General features: G+C 43.5%; 1 protein-coding gene across 7 annotated transcripts in view; it reads left to right on the top strand.

The window, feature by feature from the left end:
- Window positions 1-19,094, top strand: part of ZNF592 (zinc finger protein 592) — an 87,396-nt gene that overhangs the window by 55,030 nt on the left and 13,272 nt on the right. For all 7 annotated transcript variants that reach the window (XM_034783458.1, XM_034783454.1, XM_034783455.1 and 4 more), the window contains exons 4-7: window positions 4,375-4,551; window positions 5,898-6,057; window positions 14,250-14,525; window positions 16,901-17,013. In XM_034783458.1, coding sequence (XP_034639349.1) covers window positions 4,375-4,551; window positions 5,898-6,057; window positions 14,250-14,525; window positions 16,901-17,013 — 726 coding nt within the window. The remainder of the gene's footprint in view (window positions 1-4,374; window positions 4,552-5,897; window positions 6,058-14,249; window positions 14,526-16,900; window positions 17,014-19,094) is intronic.

Below are 19,094 nucleotides of genomic sequence, written 5' to 3'. Positions count from 1 at the left end.
TCTGTATCCGCAAAAAGAACAGGAGTACTTGTGGCACCTTAGAGACTAACAAGTTTATTAGAGCATAAGCTTTCGTGGGCTACTGCCCACTTCTTTGGATGCATATAGAGTGGAACATATATTGAGGCAATATATATACACACATACAGAGAGTATGAACAGGTGGAAGTTGTCTTACCAACTCTGATTGGCCTCTCAGAGTTGGTAAGACAACTCCCACCTGTTTATGCTCTCTGTATGTGTGTATATATATCTCCTCAATATATGTTCTATTCTGTATGCATCCGAAGAAGTGGGCTGTAGCCCACGAAAGCTTATGCTCTAATAAATTTGTTAGTCTCTAAGGTGCCACAAGTACTCCTGTTCTTCTCTTCACTAAGTAGTTGCTGAACCAACAAGAGGGGATGCCATTTTAGATTTGGTTTTTGTGAGAAGTGAAGACCTCATAGAAGAAATGGTAGTAGGGGACAACCTTGGTTCGAGCAATCATAGAATATCAGAGTTGGAAGGGACCTCAGGAGGTCATATAGTCCGACCCCCTGCTCAAAGCAGGGCCAATCCCCAGACAGATTTTTGCCCCAGATCCCTAAATGGCCCCCTCAAGGATTGAACTCACAACCCTGGGTTTAGCAGGCCAATCCTCAAACCGCTGAGTTAGTTCAAACTAAATGGAAGGATAAACAAAAATAGATCTGTGACTAGGGTTTTTGATTTCAAACGGGCTATCTTAAAAAAATTAAGGAAATTAGTTAGGAAAGTGGATTGGACTGAAGAACTTGTGGATCTAAAGGTGGAGGAGGCCTGGAATTACTTCAAGTCAAAGTTGCAGAGACTATCAGAAGCCTGCATCCCAAGAAAGGGAAAAAAAATTCATAGACAGGAGTTGTAGACCAAGCTGGATGAGCAAGCATCTCAGAGAGGTGATTAAGAAAAAGCAGAAAGCCTACAGGGAGTGGAAGATGGGAGGGATCAGCAAGGAAAGCTACCTTATTGAGGTCAGAACATGTAGGGATAAAGTGAGAAAGGCCAAAAGCCATGTAGAGTTGGACCTTGCAAAGGGAATTAAAACCAATAGTAAAAGGTTTTATAGCCATATAAATAAGAAGAAAACAAAGAAAGAAGTGGTGGGACCACTAAACACTGAGGATGGAGTGGAGGTTAAGGATAATCTAGGCACGGCCCAATATTTAAACAAATACTTTGTCTCAGTCTTTAATGAGGCTAATGAGGAGTTTAGGGATAATTGCAGGATGACAAATGGGAATGAGGATATGGAGGTAGATATTACCACATGCGAGGTAGAAGCCAAACTCGAACATCTTAATGGAACTAAATCAGGGGGCCCAAATAATCTTCATCCAAGAATATTAAAGGAACTGGCACATGAAATTGCAAGCCCATTAGCAAGAATTTTTAATGAATCTGTAAACTCAGGGGTTGTACTATATGACTGGAGAATTCCTAACATAGTTCCTATTTTTAAGAAAGGGGGGGGGGGGGCGGAGAAAGTGATCCGGGTAATTACAGGCCTGTTAGTTTGACATCTGTAGTATACAAGGTCTTGGAAAAAATTTTGAAGGAGAAAATAGTTAAGGACATTGAGGTCAATGGTAATTGGGACAAAATACAACCTAGTTTTACAAAAGGTAGATCGTGCCAAACCAACCTGATCTCCTTCTTTGAGAAGGTAACAGATTTTTTTTAGACAAAGGAAACACAGTGGATCTAATGTACCTCGATTTCAGTAAGCCATTTGATACGGTTCCACATGGGGAATTATTAGTTAAACTGGAAAAGATGGGGATCAATATGAAAATTGAAAGGTGGCTAAGGAACTGGTTAAAGGGAAGACTACAATGGGTCATACTGAAAGGTGAACTGTCAGGCTGGAGGGAGGTTACTAGTGGAGTTCCTCAGGTATCGGTTTTGGAACCAATCTTATTTAATCTTTTTATTACTGACCTTGGCACAAAAAGTGGGCATGTGCTAATAAAGTTTGCGGATGACACACAGCTGGGAGGTATTGCCAGTACAGAGGACCGGGATATCCTACAGGAAGATCTGGATGACCTTGTGAACTGGAGTAATAGTAATAGGATGAAATTTAATAGTGAAAAGTGCAAGGTCATGCATTTAGGGATTAACAAGAATTTGGGTTATGAATTGGGGACACATCAATTGGAAGTAACAGAGGAGGAGAAGGAACCGCCAATGTGATATGGCCATGAAAAAAGCTAATGGGGTCTTGGGATGCATTAGGCGAAGTATTTCCAGTGGAGAAAAGGAGGTTTTAGTACTGTTATACAAGGCATTGGTGAGACCTCATCTGGAATACTGTGTGCAGTTCTGGTCTACCATGTTTGAGGATGAATTCAGACTGGAACAGGTACAGAGAAGGACTACAAGGATGATCCGAGAAATGGAAAACCTGTCTTATGAAAGGACACTCAAAGAGCTTGGTTTGTTTAGCCTAACCAGAAGAAGGCTGAGGGGAGACATGATTGCTCTCTATAAATATATCAGAGGGATAAATACCAGGGAGGGAGAGGAAATATTTAAGCTCAGTACTAATGTGGACACAAGAACAAATGGATATAAACTGACCATCAGGAAGTTTAGACTTCAAATTAGACGAAGGTTTCTAATCATCAGAGGAGTGAAATTCTGGAACAGCCTTCCAAGGGGAATAGTGGGGGCAAAAGACATATCTGGCTTCAAGATTAAGCTTGATAAGTTTATGGAGGGGATGGTATAATGGGATCTATTAATTGCCCTTTGTTTGTTTTAGGCTATATACACACTACAGCATAGGTTGGAATAAGTTATGGCGCTCAGGGGTGTGAATAAGCTACCCCCCTGAGTGACGTAAGTTTCACCAACTTAAGCGCGGTGTGGATGGCACTATGTCAGCAGGAGAGCTTCTCCTGCCAACATAGCTACCGCCACTCGTGGGGGCTGAAGTAAGTCGATGGGAGAGCTCTCTTGCATCTGCTTAGAATGTTTGCACTAGCAACGCTAGAGTGGCAAAGCTGCAGTAATGCAGCTGCGCCACTGTAAGCTCTGTAGTGTTGCCATAGCCTGAGTTGTGAAGAAAGCCAGATGCAGAGAGGTGAGCTGGGTGTACTATCCCTGGAGGCCACTCTTTCCTCTTTTTCCAGCAGGCACTTGCCTACCCGGCCAAAAAGTATTCTCCATTAATCATTCCTTCCAAGCCCTTCATTATTTTTGTTTCTTTTCTCTCTCTCCTCTCTACCCCAGTTTGTTTCCATGTCTCTGGTACTGAAGTGCCTGGTGCTGAGTGCAATACTAGAAAGACAGCCTCATCAGAGTTGTATACAGGGTGACATATGACATCCCATCTGAAAATCATAACAACCTTTATTGCTGGCATATTGAACTGTATTGTATTGTGTTTACAATTTCCCACTCCTAGGTTTCTTATGACATTACTGCTTTCCAAATGTATTTCACCCATTGAATGGCTGTGATTTGGATTATTTTCCCCAGATCTATTGGTTGCTTTTCTGATCTGAATCTCATTTTGCTCTTTCCTGCCTGTGTTAATTTCTCTAAGCTCCTTTTGTATTTTTTTTCTCACTGATGATGGACATTTCCCAGCATTCCCATAAATATCCTGCTGGGAAATAAAGTTACAAGGCTGGGGGGCTGAGCCCTGGAGCTGTAATGTGGCCAGATGCTGCAATGAGGGTTTGGGGTGGGGACAGGGGGAAGTTATAGGGTTATTTTAAACAGGGTGTTTTTGTGATAGGGCCATCAACTTCCCCCATCCCTCCAATCTCTTGGGAGACAGGGAAGAAAACAATAGGGTGGGATTGCTTTCTGTTACCTTAGCCTTTCAACGGGAATTTAGTGCTGGTGCAAGATACCAGCTGGACGGCTCTGGAGCCCGCAGTTTGCTCAGCCAGGACACGCGAAGTGTCTTTATCCCCCTCTACCGCCACCTCCAGACCGAACCGGAGGCCTCCGAGCAGGAAATTGGAGCTCCACAAGGGACTCACAAGGCTGCTGTTGCATCAGGCCTGGTGCACACAGGCAATCGCTGAGTTAACATGAAACAGGGAGCTGGGGGAGACTGATGAGATGGTGCTAGCCAATGCCTGCGATGATTTTGGAGCGGCATCAGTTAACCCCTTACTTTCCATGCCTCAGTGCATGGGCAAAGCCTTATGATTCATGAATTCCATTAACATTCTGCTTTCTGCCTTTTCCAGATCACTACTGAGGGGGTCAAATGAGAGCTAACACCATGCTGTGGTGCCCTCCACTCTTCACATTTGTGTTTCCCTTTGGCAGTTGAAAAGAGGCAATGCTTGGTGTTTTGTAATGCAGATTTTTTTTCCCTCTGCCTTCCAGGTGTATCCACTGTGGAGTTGTCTTTATGTCGCTAGCTATGCTGAAAGCGCATATTCACGAGAAACACTGCGAAGTCTTCCACAAATGTTCTTTTTGTCCAATGGCCTTCAAATCTGCAGACAGTACCACTGCCCATATTACTAGCCAGCATCCAGAAGAGCCTCACAAGACTACTCAGTAAGTGCCCTTAGCATTTGGAAGCATTTACACTGTTTGCTGTTTGCCCAATGTTTTGTGTAAACTGTGTTAGCCACTGGATGGCTCTGGAACTAACATTCCGTCCCACTTCCACCCCCCATCTCCTTCCTTTGCCCGTCACTGCCTGGTCTACACTGGAGGAAAGAGATCGATCTAAGTTACGCAACTTCAACTATATGAATAATGTAGCTGAAGTCGACATACTTAAATCTATTTGCCGCAGTGTCTTCACTGCGGTAAGTCGATGGCTGATGCTCCCCGGTCGACTCCGCCTGCGCCGCTCGCCCTGGTGGAGTACCGGAGTCGTCGGAGAGCGCTCAACGGTTGATTTATCGCGTCTAGTCTAGACGCAATAAATCGACCCCCGCTGGATCGATCGCTGCCTGTCAAACCAGCCGGTAATGTAGACAAGCCCTCAGAGGAGGAGGAGGAAAAGCTGCTGCTTTTGCTGTTTGTCAGGGGCTCGGTCTCTGCCAAGCCAAAGTTCCGTGCCCTGAACTCAGAGTCTCCTAAGATTGGGGGTGGAGAGATAGGGAGGGAGCTGAGCAGCTGCAGTGAGGAGTCTCAGCTGCAGCCCCCTGCCTGCCCATGAATAAGAATGGCATCTACTGGCAAGGAGCTCGCACTACAACTGCCTCCTCTGGCTTCTGGATGATGGGGGTGCCACGGCCTAAGGAAGCTGGAGAATTGTCTTGTGTTCTCCACTCTGCAACCTCTTCTTCTTCCCCTCTAGCCATGGCTGAAAGAGCTTGTGGTGCATGGGTAGGGGGAATCAGGTTGGGTTGAAAATAACAGGTAGCTGGTGTTCTCTGAATGAATTGCCTCTGTATATCCATGGTTACCCTCCCAATCTATGCAGGGCTTAATAGATCCTCCTTTTAGAACACTCAATATGTGCCGGATGCATTCATCCCCTCCAGCTACACCTGTACTCCAATATAACGCTGTCCTCAGGAGCCAAAAAATCTTACTGGGTTATAGGTGAAACTGCCTTATATTGAACTTGCTTTGATCTGCTGGAGTACGCAGTCCCGCCCCCCTCGGAGCACTGCTTTACTGCGTTCTATCCGAATTCCTGTTATATCGGGTCGTGTTACATTGGGGTAGAGGTGTAATTGCTTCAAAGGGTTCTGGACCCTCTGCAGCTTGTTTGGGGTATAACCAAAAAACATGGGTATGTGCAGGCAGCACATTGAAAAAACTCCATTCACTGATAAGTAACTTCCCTTTCCAAGACTAAATCATAGAGATTTCTTCTATCTAGTGTCTTTTCAAAATAGTTAATAAACTGAGCATGAATTTTATTTTTTTTTAAATTGTTCCAGGGTTATCTACAAATGTTCTTGTGAGACTGTCTTTAACAAGAAGAAGCTGCTCCAGGAGCACTTCCAACAGAATGCCAACAAGCTGTTGGTGGGAGTATTTAAGTGTCCGCAGTGTCAATTAGTGTATATGCAGAAACAGCAATTAATGCAGCATGTCAAGGTAGGTAGCTGAATCTGACTTACTGATAGCACAGAGACCTTTTTTTGTGTGTCTGTATACAGCCAGAAGTGACTCTAAGGGCAGGAGATGGAAGGAAGTGGTGGGGTTTTATTTTATATATGTAATTAATTTTTGCCAGGGGGCATCGTGGTGTAAAGTAAAATTTCACTATACAAGTTTGGGTAACGCTAGTAAATTTCACTTTATTACAAAAATATGTAGTAGTGATGTTATATAATCATAGAAATGTAGAGTTAGAAGGGAACTTGAAGGATCATCACGTCCAGCCCCCTGTGCTGAGGCAGGAACAAGTAAACCTAGACCATCTGACAGGTATTTGTCCACTTGTTCTTTAAAACCTCCAGGATGGGGATTCTACAACCTCCCTTTGAAGCCTGTTCCTGTGCTTAACTCTCCTTATAGTTAGAAAGTTTTTCCTACTATCTAACCTAAATCTCCCTTGCTGTATATTAAGCCCCTTACATCCTACCTTACCTTCAGTGGACGTGCAGAACAATTGATCACTATCCTCTTTATAACCACCTTTAATATATTTGAAGACTCATCAGGTCCCCCCTCAGACTTCTTTTCTCAAGACTAAACATGCCCAGTTTTTCAACCTTTCCTCGTAGGTCAGGTTTTCTAAAGCTTTTATCATTTTTGTTGCTCTCCTCTGGACTCTCCAGTTTGTCCACATCTTTCCTAAAGTGTGGCACTCAGAATTGGACACAGCACTCCAAGTGCTGGTCCCTTTGTATATTCCACTGTGGGGCTACACATGTGCTCCATGCATCTGAAACTCAAGCTATTTGCTCGCTGTTGGTGGGACTTGTCTTTGGTCCACACCTGTGCTTGTTCTTTCCTCGTGCTCTGGTCTAAATGGGGCCTGACTGCCAGTTCCTTTCTGCCCCCACATGATCTGAGATGGAACCTTCCAGTGTCCCCAGAACTGTCCCTCCAACTTTGAATCTGTAAATATTGTAAAATAAAACCTTTTGGTAGTTAAGTATTAGTTTGAGTTATTTTGCTCAGTTAGAATTTGGAACAACTCCCTTCTGCCCCCTCCCACCTCGGGTATGGAATGCAGATTATGCCCAGGAATCTGACCTTCAAGAACGGCATTTCCTGCCCCAATTCCTCTTGGTAAACAACGACCTTGAGGGGAGCCTCTTCTATCTTGGAAAAACTCGTACCTGAATGCCATATCTTCCACTCCTTTCCCAATCAACAGGAGTTCAGATGTAGAAGACATCTAATGGAGAATACTATGAAGCTTCAGTTCGATCCAGACCAGGCAAACACCATCCTGTATATTGGGCAAGGCCTACCTCTCGCACATCTAATACAGAGGCAAGGAAAGGTAGCGTCAAGACTCTTCCCGGGCTTACTATGAAGGTAGGGAGCACTTTCAGAAGCCTAAAGAGAAATCCCACTCTAAGAGGAGGGCTGCTTACCCGACACCTTCTAAATCAGGTGACACTTCACATCTGGTCCCAGGAGGCTCAAGAGCCTATAGGGGTCACGGTAACAACCCGGAGGTTCTAAAAAATAAGGGTGCCTCTGCATTGGCACTGTTGACAGGAGCAGAACCATTGGTACCGAGCAAGGAGAGACACGAGCCAAGGCTTGGACAACCACCAATACTGGCAAGGGACACCTGAGAACCTCATGCTCCATTTTTATCCACATGCTTTCATAATGAAACACTGGCTTCCAAGGGCCAGTTTCAAAGGAACACAGGGAGAAGACTCTTCACACCGATGACTGGCAATAGGTACATCACTTCAGAGGATATCATCATCCTTCTAGATCCAGAATATTGCCTGCTATTGGCAGGGGTGGCTCTATGGTTTTTGCTGCCCCAAGCACAGCAGTCAGGCGGCTTTCAGCGGCACGCCTGCAGACGGTCTGCTGGCCACGCGGATTCGGCGGCATGCCTGCGGGAGGTCTGCCGGTGCTGCGCCTTCAGCATCCCCGCCGCCGAAGCCACGGGACTGGTGGACCTCCCGCAGGCATGCCGCCGAAGGCAGCCTGATGGCCGCCCTCACAGCGACCAGCAGGCCGCCCCCCGCGGCTTGCCACCCCAGGCATGTGCTTGCTGCGCTGGTGCCTGGAGCGGCCCCTGACTATTGGGCCTGGTCCTTACAAGGTAGATTCTGACACCATTGCTCCATGAATGCTATGAGAGAAGTTCTTCCTACCAGTCGGGGCATTTCTACAATGATGGTACTGGCAGCACAGCCACTGGAACTGGAGCCCACATTTTCCTCCTCTGAGGAATTTGACATGGGGGAAGGACTGACATCACTTCCATTAAGAGATGTCATCCCAGATAGAAGGTTCTGGATCCTCTAGGCCAGGGATCGGCAACCTTTGGCCCGCGGCCCATCAGGGAAACTTGCTAGCGGGCCGGGACGGTTTGTTTACCTGCAGCGTCCGCAGGTTCGGCCGATCGCAGCTCCCACTGGCTGCGGTTCGCCGTTCCAGGCCAATGAGGGCCGCAGGAAGCGGCATGGGCCGAGGGATGTGCTAACCGCTGCTTCCCGTAGCCCCCATTGGCCTGGAACGGCAAACCTTGGCCAGTGGGAGCTGCGATCGGCCGAACCTGCGGACGCTGCAGGTAAACAAACCGTCCTGGCCCGCCAGCGGATTTCTCTGATGGGCCGCATGCTGAAGGTTCCCAATCCCTGCTTTAGGCCCTGCCGTGACCTCCTAAGATGCGGTACCCTCCCCCCAGGACTGTTTTTAAACTGTGCCTTGAAGATCTCATCAAACCTATATTGGATCCCTCTCACTGGTTTTACAAGGGACTATGGGATCCATACTACAATATCCTGAATCAGTACACTTTCATTGGGAGTCTCGCCATCCATCCTTCCCTTTCTTCCCCCCAGAGATCAGCCAGAGCTCCCTCAGCAGCCCATGGAAGGGGAGGAGGAAGAGCCAGATCTAGCAGTACTGCCAGTCCCAACAGGAGTATCATCATCTCCATACTCTGAAACCTATCATCTCCATAGATTCCAAGGGTCCAAGACCAGAAGGGACCATTGTGCGCATCTTGTCTGACCTCCTGTATAACACAGGCCATAGAATTTCCCCAGAATAATTCCTAGATCAATCTTTTAGAAAAACATCCAATCTTGATTTTAAAACTGTCAGTGATGGAGAATCCACCATGACGCTTGATGTGTTGTTCCAATGGTTAGTTACTCTCTCTGTTAAAAATTTACACCTTATTTCCAGGTTGAATTTGTCTAGCTTAAACTTCCAGCCATTGGATCATGTTAGAGTTTTTTCTGCAAGATTGAAGGGCTTGTTATTAAATAATTGTTCCCCACATAGGTGCTCAGAGACTACTCAAGTCACCTCTTAATCTTCTCTTTGTCAAAATAGATACAGACAGACTCAAGGAATTCAGTCACTACAAAGCAGGCTTTCTATTGCTTTAATCATTCTTATGGCTCTTCTCTGAACCATCTCCAACTTATTAACATCCTTCTTAAATGTGGGCACCAGAACTGGACACAGTATTCTTGCAGCTTTTGCACCAGTGCCAAACACAGAAGTAAAATAACCTTTCTATTCCTACTTCAGATTCCCCTGTCTATCCAGCCCATGTTTGCATTAGCTATTTGGCCACAGCATCACACTGGTTCAGCTGATTATCCACCACAAACCCAAATCTTTTTCAGAGTCACTGCTTCCCATTCTGTAAATATGGGCTACATTCATTGCTCCTAGATGTGAACACATTTATATTTAGCCATATTACAATGCATATTGTTTGCTTGCACCCAGTTTACAAAGGGATCCAGATCATTCTGAATCAGTGACCTGTCCTCTTCATTATTTACCACTCTCCCGATTTTTTTTGTGTCATCTGCAACCTTTATCAGTGATTATTTAATTTTCTTCCAGGTCACTGATAAAAATATGAAATAATATAGGGCCAATAACCGAACCCTGTATGACCCCACTGGAACGCTTTCTGACAGTTCCCTGTTTACAATTACTTCTCCCACAAAGTCCAGAGTGCTTGGTTCTTTTTGTCTTAGGTAAAAGACAACTTGGGGTTCTTTGCCCTTCTCATTTATAGTCCAGTGCACCTTTGAAATGGATTCTTCTGAAAGTTAGCGCGCCCCCCCCCCCCCCAAAAAAAAAAAAAAAAAAGTAAAGTTCATTCAAGTTGTGAGGAATGAGATTTGGAGTCTCATGGTGAAGGAAATTCCATACTGGTTTCTTCCCCAGCTGGTGTTTGCTAAAATGCAAATTGATCTGTTCTTGCAATCTCCTCCCCCTGCAATGAAGCTGAGTGGTTATCTCCTCCCCTTGTTGACTTCATGGTTTTGTTTACCTTTTATATAAATACATTCCCATTGTCTTTCAATGTACCTTCAAGGTGGCAGAATCACATTCATTTATCTAGGGTGGGGTAACTTCAGCCCTGCCTGGCAGAGACACTTTAAGAACGTAATTCCCAATATGTTTGTAATTTTGAATTTGTCCTCTGTTCATACACCACCCAGTAATATTAATAAGTACCGTATATATTCGTTCAGAAGCCAAATATTTTTGGTAAAAAAGTGGCACATCAAAGAGCCGGGGTCAGCTTATAAACAGGTCTACACCAAAATTTGATGATTTTAAACTCTATGGAATCATTGAATTGAATATTTAATACATTGTTGTTTTGTTTACCTGTAGCGTTCACAGGCACGGAGCCCCTTAGCTCCCTGTGGTCACAGTTTGTCGTTCCCAGCCAGTGGGAGCTGAGGGGCTCCGTGCCTGTGAACGCTCCAGGTAAACAAAACGTCCAGGCCCACTAGAGGCTTACCCTAAAGGGCCAGGAGCCAAAGTTTGCCCACCTCTGAAATATAGAGTTGGCTTATGAAAGGGTCATAGAGTTTTTGCTATTTTTACCTAACCATCTTGAGGGGTCGGCTTATAAACGAAAGGGCTAATGAATGAGTATATACGATATGTTGTTGGCTTCCTATTGATATATTACATGACTCCTTTTAAATATAGGTTATGATATTAATGAGTTGGGGTATACTGAACTGGTCAGGCCAGCTGAAACTCACTACCAGATACATGAGTCCCTTGCCCTCTTGCACGGGGATGCTGTTAGGATCACTGTCATGAGAAAACAGGAAATCCAAGATAAAGTGCGCCAGAGGGGCGCAAGGTCAGGACTCCAAAGAGGATGCCTTTCTAATCTTGTCAGTGGGACCCTTAAGGTATGCCTTTCCCACCATTCCTCTCTTATCTTAAGCTCTCAGGAAGATTCTGCAGAATAGGGCAGTGGTCATCCTTCTTGTTCGCAGATGGCCCAGACAGTATTGGTTCCCCAACTTTCTCCAGCCATCAGCACATCCACCCATCAGTATCCAGTTTTTCCCAGACCTCTTGATACAGACAGGACAGGGGCAAGATCAGACATCCTAATCTGGAGTCTCTCTACCTCAAGGATTGGTACTTGGATGGGCATTGAACCTACAGCAGACATGTTCAATAGCAGTTCAAGCCATCTTTAATAATAGCAGGAAGGAATCCCCAAAAAATTCTGCTTGGCTAAGCAGAGATTTTCTATTTGGGTTCAGCATCAATAGATGTCTCCAGAAGAGCTGGACATTCCCACTATTCTAGACTATCTGCTAACCCTGAAGACCTCAGGTCTTTCCCTTAGCTCCCTATGATTGCACTTAGCGGCAGTTAGTGCCTGCCATTTCCCTTGATAACCATTCATTTTCACCCATCCAGCAACTGTACATTTTCTAAAACATCACATTTGGAACCTTCCCTCCTGAAACTAAATGTGCTCCCACGTGGGATCTTAACTTGGTCCTCTCAGCATTAAGCGAGTAACTGTTTGAACCATTGCTGACATGTTTGCTGTCCTATCTATCTATGAAAGTCTCCCTTCTGCTGGTCATCAGGTCACCTAGAAGGGTTGGAGAACTAGGAGACCTTATGGTTGCTCCAGTTTACGCAATTTTCCGTAAGGAAAGGTTCATTGAGATTACACCCAAAATTCATCAACCTTTCATCTAAACCAGACAATACACCTCTCTTTGCTGAGCAACTTGTGATTAATGAAGGGAGGAGAAGAGACTTTTTCCCTGGGTGTGTGCTGGGCATTGGCATTTACTTACAAAGAACAAATTCATTTAGGAAATTGCCTGGATTGGCAGAATGGTTGAAGGGACAAGCGATCTCTTCTCAAAGATTTTCCAAGTGGATTTCAAGCTGTATTCTGCTCTATCAGTCATTTGATACCCCTCCCCTTCAAGGTGTGAGGGCCCACTCTACCAGAGTCAAGGCAGCTTCCCTAGCCTCACTTCATGAAGTGTGACTCATTGATATCTGTAAGGCAACAGTATGGAGCTCTATACATGCCTTCACAAGACATTATGCACTATGCAAGTCTCTGCAGCTGATGCATCCTTTCGATTGGTGGTCCTTGAGTCATCAGAACTGCGTAGGTTCTCACACCCTTCTCCTCAATGGGCTCTGCTTGTCAGTCATCCGCAATGGAATACACATAGGGAACAGCACTCACAGAAGCCGCCTTATTTACCTTTTATAGCAAGTACAGTTTTTGAGTTCCGTGGTCACTATCTGTATTCCACTCCCCACCCTTCTTTCTCTCTGCTTCAGATTCTGTACTTATTAACTTGTGGTAGAGAGAGAACCTCTTGCCTGTTGGTTCACATCACCCCTTCTGCCCTCAGTCCAGATTCGCATGAGGAGAGGAGGAGCGTGGGTACAGACCAAGGCTATGTCTACACTATACAGCTTTTAGCGGCACAACTGTGCTGTTACAGCCATGCTACTAAAAGGCATGCAGGGTAGCTGCTGTTTGTCGGCAAGAGAGAGCTCTTATCGACCAAAAACTTCCACCCCCAACGAGCGGCATTAGCATTGTTGGCAAGAGAGCGCTCCTGCTGACAAAGTGCTATTCGCACCAGCGCTTGTTGTTAAATAAACACAAAAACAAAAGATTTGTTGACACCTCCTGAACAACAAAAGTTTTGCCTTTTGCTTGCCAGTGTAGACAAAGCCTAACAGACACTGCATGAAAAATCTTCCTGTCTCAGGTGCGTGGAAGACATGCATACCCTCACAGTGGAATACTACCCAGGGACCACACATCTCAAAGAACTCCAGTTACTAGACAAGATCAGTAACCTTTCTTTTTACAGCACTGACATTTTTAGGCAGATCAGGTAATGATACAGCCAGGTACCTCATCTGTTGTTTATTCTATCTATTGAGACAAAGTATTTAAAAAAAAAAAAAAAAAAACCTTTGTGATTGGGGCAGTTGTTTTATATTGAAGCAAAAAAAGGTGTAAATGTTTTAAATACTTCATGTGTAACTAAGAGGGAAGATTTTAAAGAGCTAATGAGGACAGATTGAAAAGTGGGAAACCTATTCCATTTAGAAACATCTATGTTTCTACTGGTATTTCATATTTTCTGTGATTTACGTTCCTTGTACATTACATTTACATAAAAAGAAGGGATTTGGTCATCATATTTTGTTTGTATTGGTTCATCACATTACATGGGGAATGGCAAATCCCCAGACCCATAATGCACCTGGCAAGTTGTTCAAGGTTGTTCGTACTGTATGGCCGTGGTTCTCAAACTTTTTTTTTTTCGCAGACCACTTGAAAATTGCTGAGGGTCTCGGCGGACCACTTAATGATCTTTCCAAATGTTGTTTGTACCATTAGCTAACTATTGTAAAGTTCTTTTGCTTGCTGATTAGATAATGGAATCAATTTTTTAAAGACCTTTTGTGCCTTTGAATGAATGATTAAGGCACAAGACTGGGAGTTATGAGATCAAGGTTCTTTTACTGGCTCTGCACTCTAGTCACTGCACTTCTATGTGCCTGAATTTTCTCATATTAAAAATGATATAACAACACTGACCTATCTAGCAGGGTAGTGGGGATTAATTTATTCATGTTCATAAGGTATGTTAAGATCTCAAGATGGGGAGCTAAATATAGAAGTGTTGTATTATCATAAATTATTAGCAATGCTACTCGAACAACTCTTCTGTCAGACCTTTCTAGCCTATTTCAGGGGCAGAAGCTTGGTGGGGATTTAGGAGTACCTCAGTGCTATGTTATTTGAACTGTATTTGATTCTGATGCTCAATTCCCTTATTACTAATCAGGCTGTTCATGGGCTCCCCCCATATCCTGAGGATGTCTCTAACCTTCGACCGAAGCCTCAGACAACATCCAGCAACCAAGTTCTTACACCACCCAAGGAGTTGTCAGTAGCCAATGGTACTTCCCATACCGCTTTGCCAAGGAAGGACACAAGAGTGGAACACAACTCAGAATCAAAACCCATCGTAAAAAGTGTTGGTTGGACTTGTAGGGAGTGTTCACAATGGAACCCTGATCGGGAAAACTATGTGTCCCATATGAAGAAAATCCATGGAAAGGTAAGGAGCCAAATGAAACCTTTCATAGAATCATAGAACTGGAAGGGTCCTCAAGAGGTCATCTAGTCCAGTCCCCTGCACTCAAGGCAGGACTAAGTATTTCAGGCATGTTTCTTCCTGTTTATAAGCTTTTGGCAATAGAACTACGAGTCATTAATATTTCGATCAAATAGAAACCCAGTAGCTGTTCACCAGCGCTGTCCAACATAGCTAACATAGTGAGAGCATAGCCAGAAACAAAACATTGACCTGACCTGCTGCAAGCATATTGGGCAGGGGTTCTCAAACTGGGGGTCGGGACCTCTCAGGGGGTCGCGAGTTATTACACGGGGGGGGGGGGGTTGCGAGCTGTCAGCCACCACCCCAAGCCCCGCTTTGCCTCCAGCATTTATAATGGTGTTAAATATATTAAAAAGTGTTTTTAATTTATAAGGGGGGTCGCACTCAGAGGCTGACTATGTGAAAGGGGTCATCAGTACAAAAGTTTGAGAACCACTGATATTGGGTCTTCTTGAATAGCATGATCTATACTTCGGCATGTCACCCTTTCCTCTGCTCCTTCCCTTACTGCATGTCACATCCAGTTTCCTTTTCCACATACTTTGGTAAGTGAATGGTGAGCTGTATCTGTTCCCAGTCACTGGTATGACAGCTACATTGGCTGGGATTCCAGGTTTTGTATTGATTGCTGTTGGATTGTGTTTGTGGTTTCCCTCAGCAACTGCCAATACTCTTCGCTTAGCACTGTGATCTGGCCATGACAATAGCAGTTCCACTCTGCTAACCAACTCAGCACAACATAGATAGCAATTTGAGTAAAAGTAATTGGAAGCAACATTGTAGTTTAGATGTTGATTGGCCTCCATCCATATATGCATTTAAAGATGAAGGGGAAAAGGCACTTCCTCAATATATTTTATTATTTGCTAAATAGTATGGGGAATTGTCTGCTGTTAAGTATCTAACCCTGAGAGACTCTGTTGTAAGGAATTTGTGCAAGGTGCAGAGGTGAGGTTGCTGTAGGAACCATAAATCTGAATTTTCTGACTTTTGTAAGCCTAAAATCTTGTGTTGCATTGACATGGGTTTTTGCACAGATTGGTGTCAGAATGGGCTTTTCAGGGCTAGCACCAGCTCATTGACAAAACATAGGCCAGGTTTTCTTGTACAGTCAAACTCTTAATACCTCAGGGTAAATGTACTGAGTCATTCATGTGTTGAGTCACACGTAACTGGAGCCCTGTGAACAGCAGCCATGAAAGTCTGAATTGTCCCATTTCATAAATACAAGAAGGGGAAAAATGGGAGTGGTAGATGTCCCATTTGATAAACACAATGTGGGGAATGAAAGTATTCATTAAGTATTGAAGGATTTTTTTTTTAAGAAATGAACTAATGCATGTATGTGATGAGATTTAATTCTGGCAAATGCGGCTGATAACAAGGGTGTAATCCCATTTACACCGTGAAGGATGCCAGATAGAAAATAAATGTATAGGGGGATTTGGAGTCATTAATGAATATGGCTCATAGTGTGATGCTAATGCTACCTAGGGCCTGCTGTTTTTCCTGGTGCTGCTGTTAGGAGAAGAGAATGGGTAGGTGGTTTTGAGTCTTGCCAGTGCCTGCTTTCATACCCTGCTCTGACAAGGGAGGAGACAGGAGAAGGTGATACTCAGTATTTTTCCCTCTCCCCTCCCAGCATTAGCACAAAGAGCTGGTGGGGACCAGAGAAGTACATAGTTCTGAGAGGACTGGGTGTAGGATGGGCACAGGAGTGCAGTGGTGGTCAGTGGATTAATTTCATGTAGGATCCTATAGTGAAGTCAGCCTCTTTTTCTGTCAAGGACCTTTTCTCCTGACTCCAAGATGGGTGTCTCGGCTTGCAGATAATAGTCTCCTATCCCTACGGGTCTTCTAGTTACACCAGATCTTCCTCCTTCAGCAGTAAGGGCGGTCTTCCTTTGTTAAGGAGGAAACTAATCAATTCCCCCTCTGTCTTCAGGAGCATGAAGATGTTTCTTCCTGTCACCAAGAAGTGAAGAGAGTTAGATCAATACCCAGTAGCAGAAGTAATTAATGATACTTTTTTTTTTTTTTTTTTTTTTTTTTAAGAGCAAGATTGTTCTTGAGCTGCTTCCGATCTTTACCTGTTTAAAGTTGAGATCAATGAGGACAGCCCACTTTCAGGCTGGCTAATTTGGGGATCCCAAAAATCTTGAAATTGTTCTTTTGAGATACCTCAGTTAAAGGGGTTTCTCTCTGGGGGTAGACACTGTGCTGCTCCCTTGCTATTCATCCCTTAATTTGCGTCAAGTAGCCAAAAGAAGCTAGCTGGCTTCTGTTGTTAAAAGATGTTTCTGTTCTTCTGCTAGTCTGTGAAGAGATATCCCTGTCGGCAGTGTGAGCATTCGTTCAACGATTTCAACAGTCTGGGCAGACACATTCGCAATAATCATGACACAGCAAAGAAAGTTTACACTTGCTGGTGAGTACCCAACACTGCTTTCCAAGCTTTCCCACAGATTGGTCCATCTTTCATGTTTAAAAGCCCTTTGTAATAGATCATGTTTGCTCTGTCTACTCTAGAATGTAAATTACATAAGAACATAACATAAGAACGGCCCTACAGGGTCAGACCAAAGGTCCTTCTAGCTCAGTATCCTGTCTTCCGACAGTGGCCAATGCCAGGTGCCCCAGAGAGCATGAACAAAACAGGTAATCATCAAGTGATCCATCCTCTGTCACCCATTCCGAGCTTCGGGCAAACAGAGGCTAGGGACACCATCCCTGCACATCCTGGCTAATAGCCATTGGTGGACCTATCCTTCATGAATTTATCTAGTTCTTTTTTGAACCCTGTTATAGTCTTGACCTTCACAGTCTTTCCTCTGGCAAAGAGTTCCACAGGTTGACTGTGCATTGTGTGAAGAAATACTTCCTTTTGTTTGTTTTAAACCTGCTGCCTATTAATTTCATTTGGTGACCCCTAGTTCTTGTGTTATGAGTAGGAGTAAATAACACTTCCTTGTTTGTTTTCTCCGATTACACTGGAGGGTGAGTAAGAAGAGGAATAGGTTAGACATGAGTGACTTTTTGGCTTTTTGATTGCAATTTTCCTGGAGACTTGGGGTGAGGTTTAAAACTGAGTTCTGTAGGTGTATCTGAGAGTACAGTCTCACACACCGGCAGAATGGCCAGTGAAACACTGGGCCTGATTCTCCTGTTGATACATTGTATAGTCAATTGCTTGGCCACCCTTTGGTTCATTATGAAATATATTTGGCAGCGTAGATTTGATTTAAGTCAAATTGATTTAAATCTCGATTGAAATCATGATTTAAATCACTAGTCAGGAAGACTTGATTTAATCATAGATTTCTACATAAAAGTTCATTCTTGTTGGTTGTTATAACCTTAATACATATTCTTCACAACTCAGAGATAGATGTAGGTTTCATTTTTAGAAGGTACACACTATACATTTTTTAAGTGATTTATTTTGAAAACTTTTCAGATTAGTTTTACAGCTATATCAGAAAATGAATGATTGTTTGGTTATTTCATTTACCAAAGGTAATTGAAGCAGATATTTATGAAGTCATTGGGAGGTGAACTATCTCCAATTCAACAGGTTAATCATTAATATTTGGAGGATTTTCTTGCCATGCTGTATTAGGAGGAGAACATCACCAGACAGACATTTACATTGTTTTATTTAACTAAAACAACAATTTAAATATTCTGGATTTTTTTCTTCAACAGCAAACATATATTTTAACAAAACAAGCATATGAATTTTTGAATTTAGTTACATGTTCAAGTTTTTTAAAACCAGGTTTATTTTTGTTAAAATTCTTTTTAACTAAAATAGTTAAATGTAATATTTAAAATATATATATATATATATATTGATTGATTGATTGATTGTCAGCCAGCTCAACACGAACAACTTAAAATATTGGCTTCTGCAGCTAACTCGGTCATCTTCATCTTCATTTTCCTGTTCACAATCTGGAAAAGAAAAACAAGCTTTCCTATTTTTTGAGGTCCCAAACGATTTCTCAATTTGGAATGAATTAGTCCAAAGGGAGAAAATATTCTTTCTACACCAGCAGAAAAAGCTACTGTTGTTAAAAGTGAGATTATCACTTCAACAGTCTCTGAATCCAAGCTGCTTAAGTGACTTCCACCAGTTCACTGGTGTGACTTTCTTTAAAAAAATCATCAGTAAACATATATTTCTTGAATGGTTCACCCTTATAGTGGCATTATGGAGGGATGATTGCCGGATGTCCATGTCATAGCCAACTCCTCTTCTTCAGCAGTTAAGGTTTAACCCTGGTACTGAGTATTGAGAATATTTGCAAGAAAATGAGCTGGAGACTGTGCTTGTCCCGTTCTTTTTTTTTTAATGCTTGTAATTTAACTCTGTCATTGCATATTTCTCTTTTTAATATCTCACTCAGTTCCTTCCAAATTTCAACAGCGTCAGCAATAAAACAGCTATTTCCCTGCCTTTTGTTCAAGACTACAGAAATAGGCTTCAGGGTACTCGGCATGTGTTCA

This window comes from Trachemys scripta, chromosome 10, assembly GCF_013100865.1.
Source record: "Trachemys scripta elegans isolate TJP31775 chromosome 10, CAS_Tse_1.0, whole genome shotgun sequence".
NCBI lineage: Eukaryota > Metazoa > Chordata > Testudines > Emydidae > Trachemys > Trachemys scripta.
Note: the sequence above shows the minus strand (reverse complement) of the source record. Positions and strands in the feature narration are given on the sequence as shown.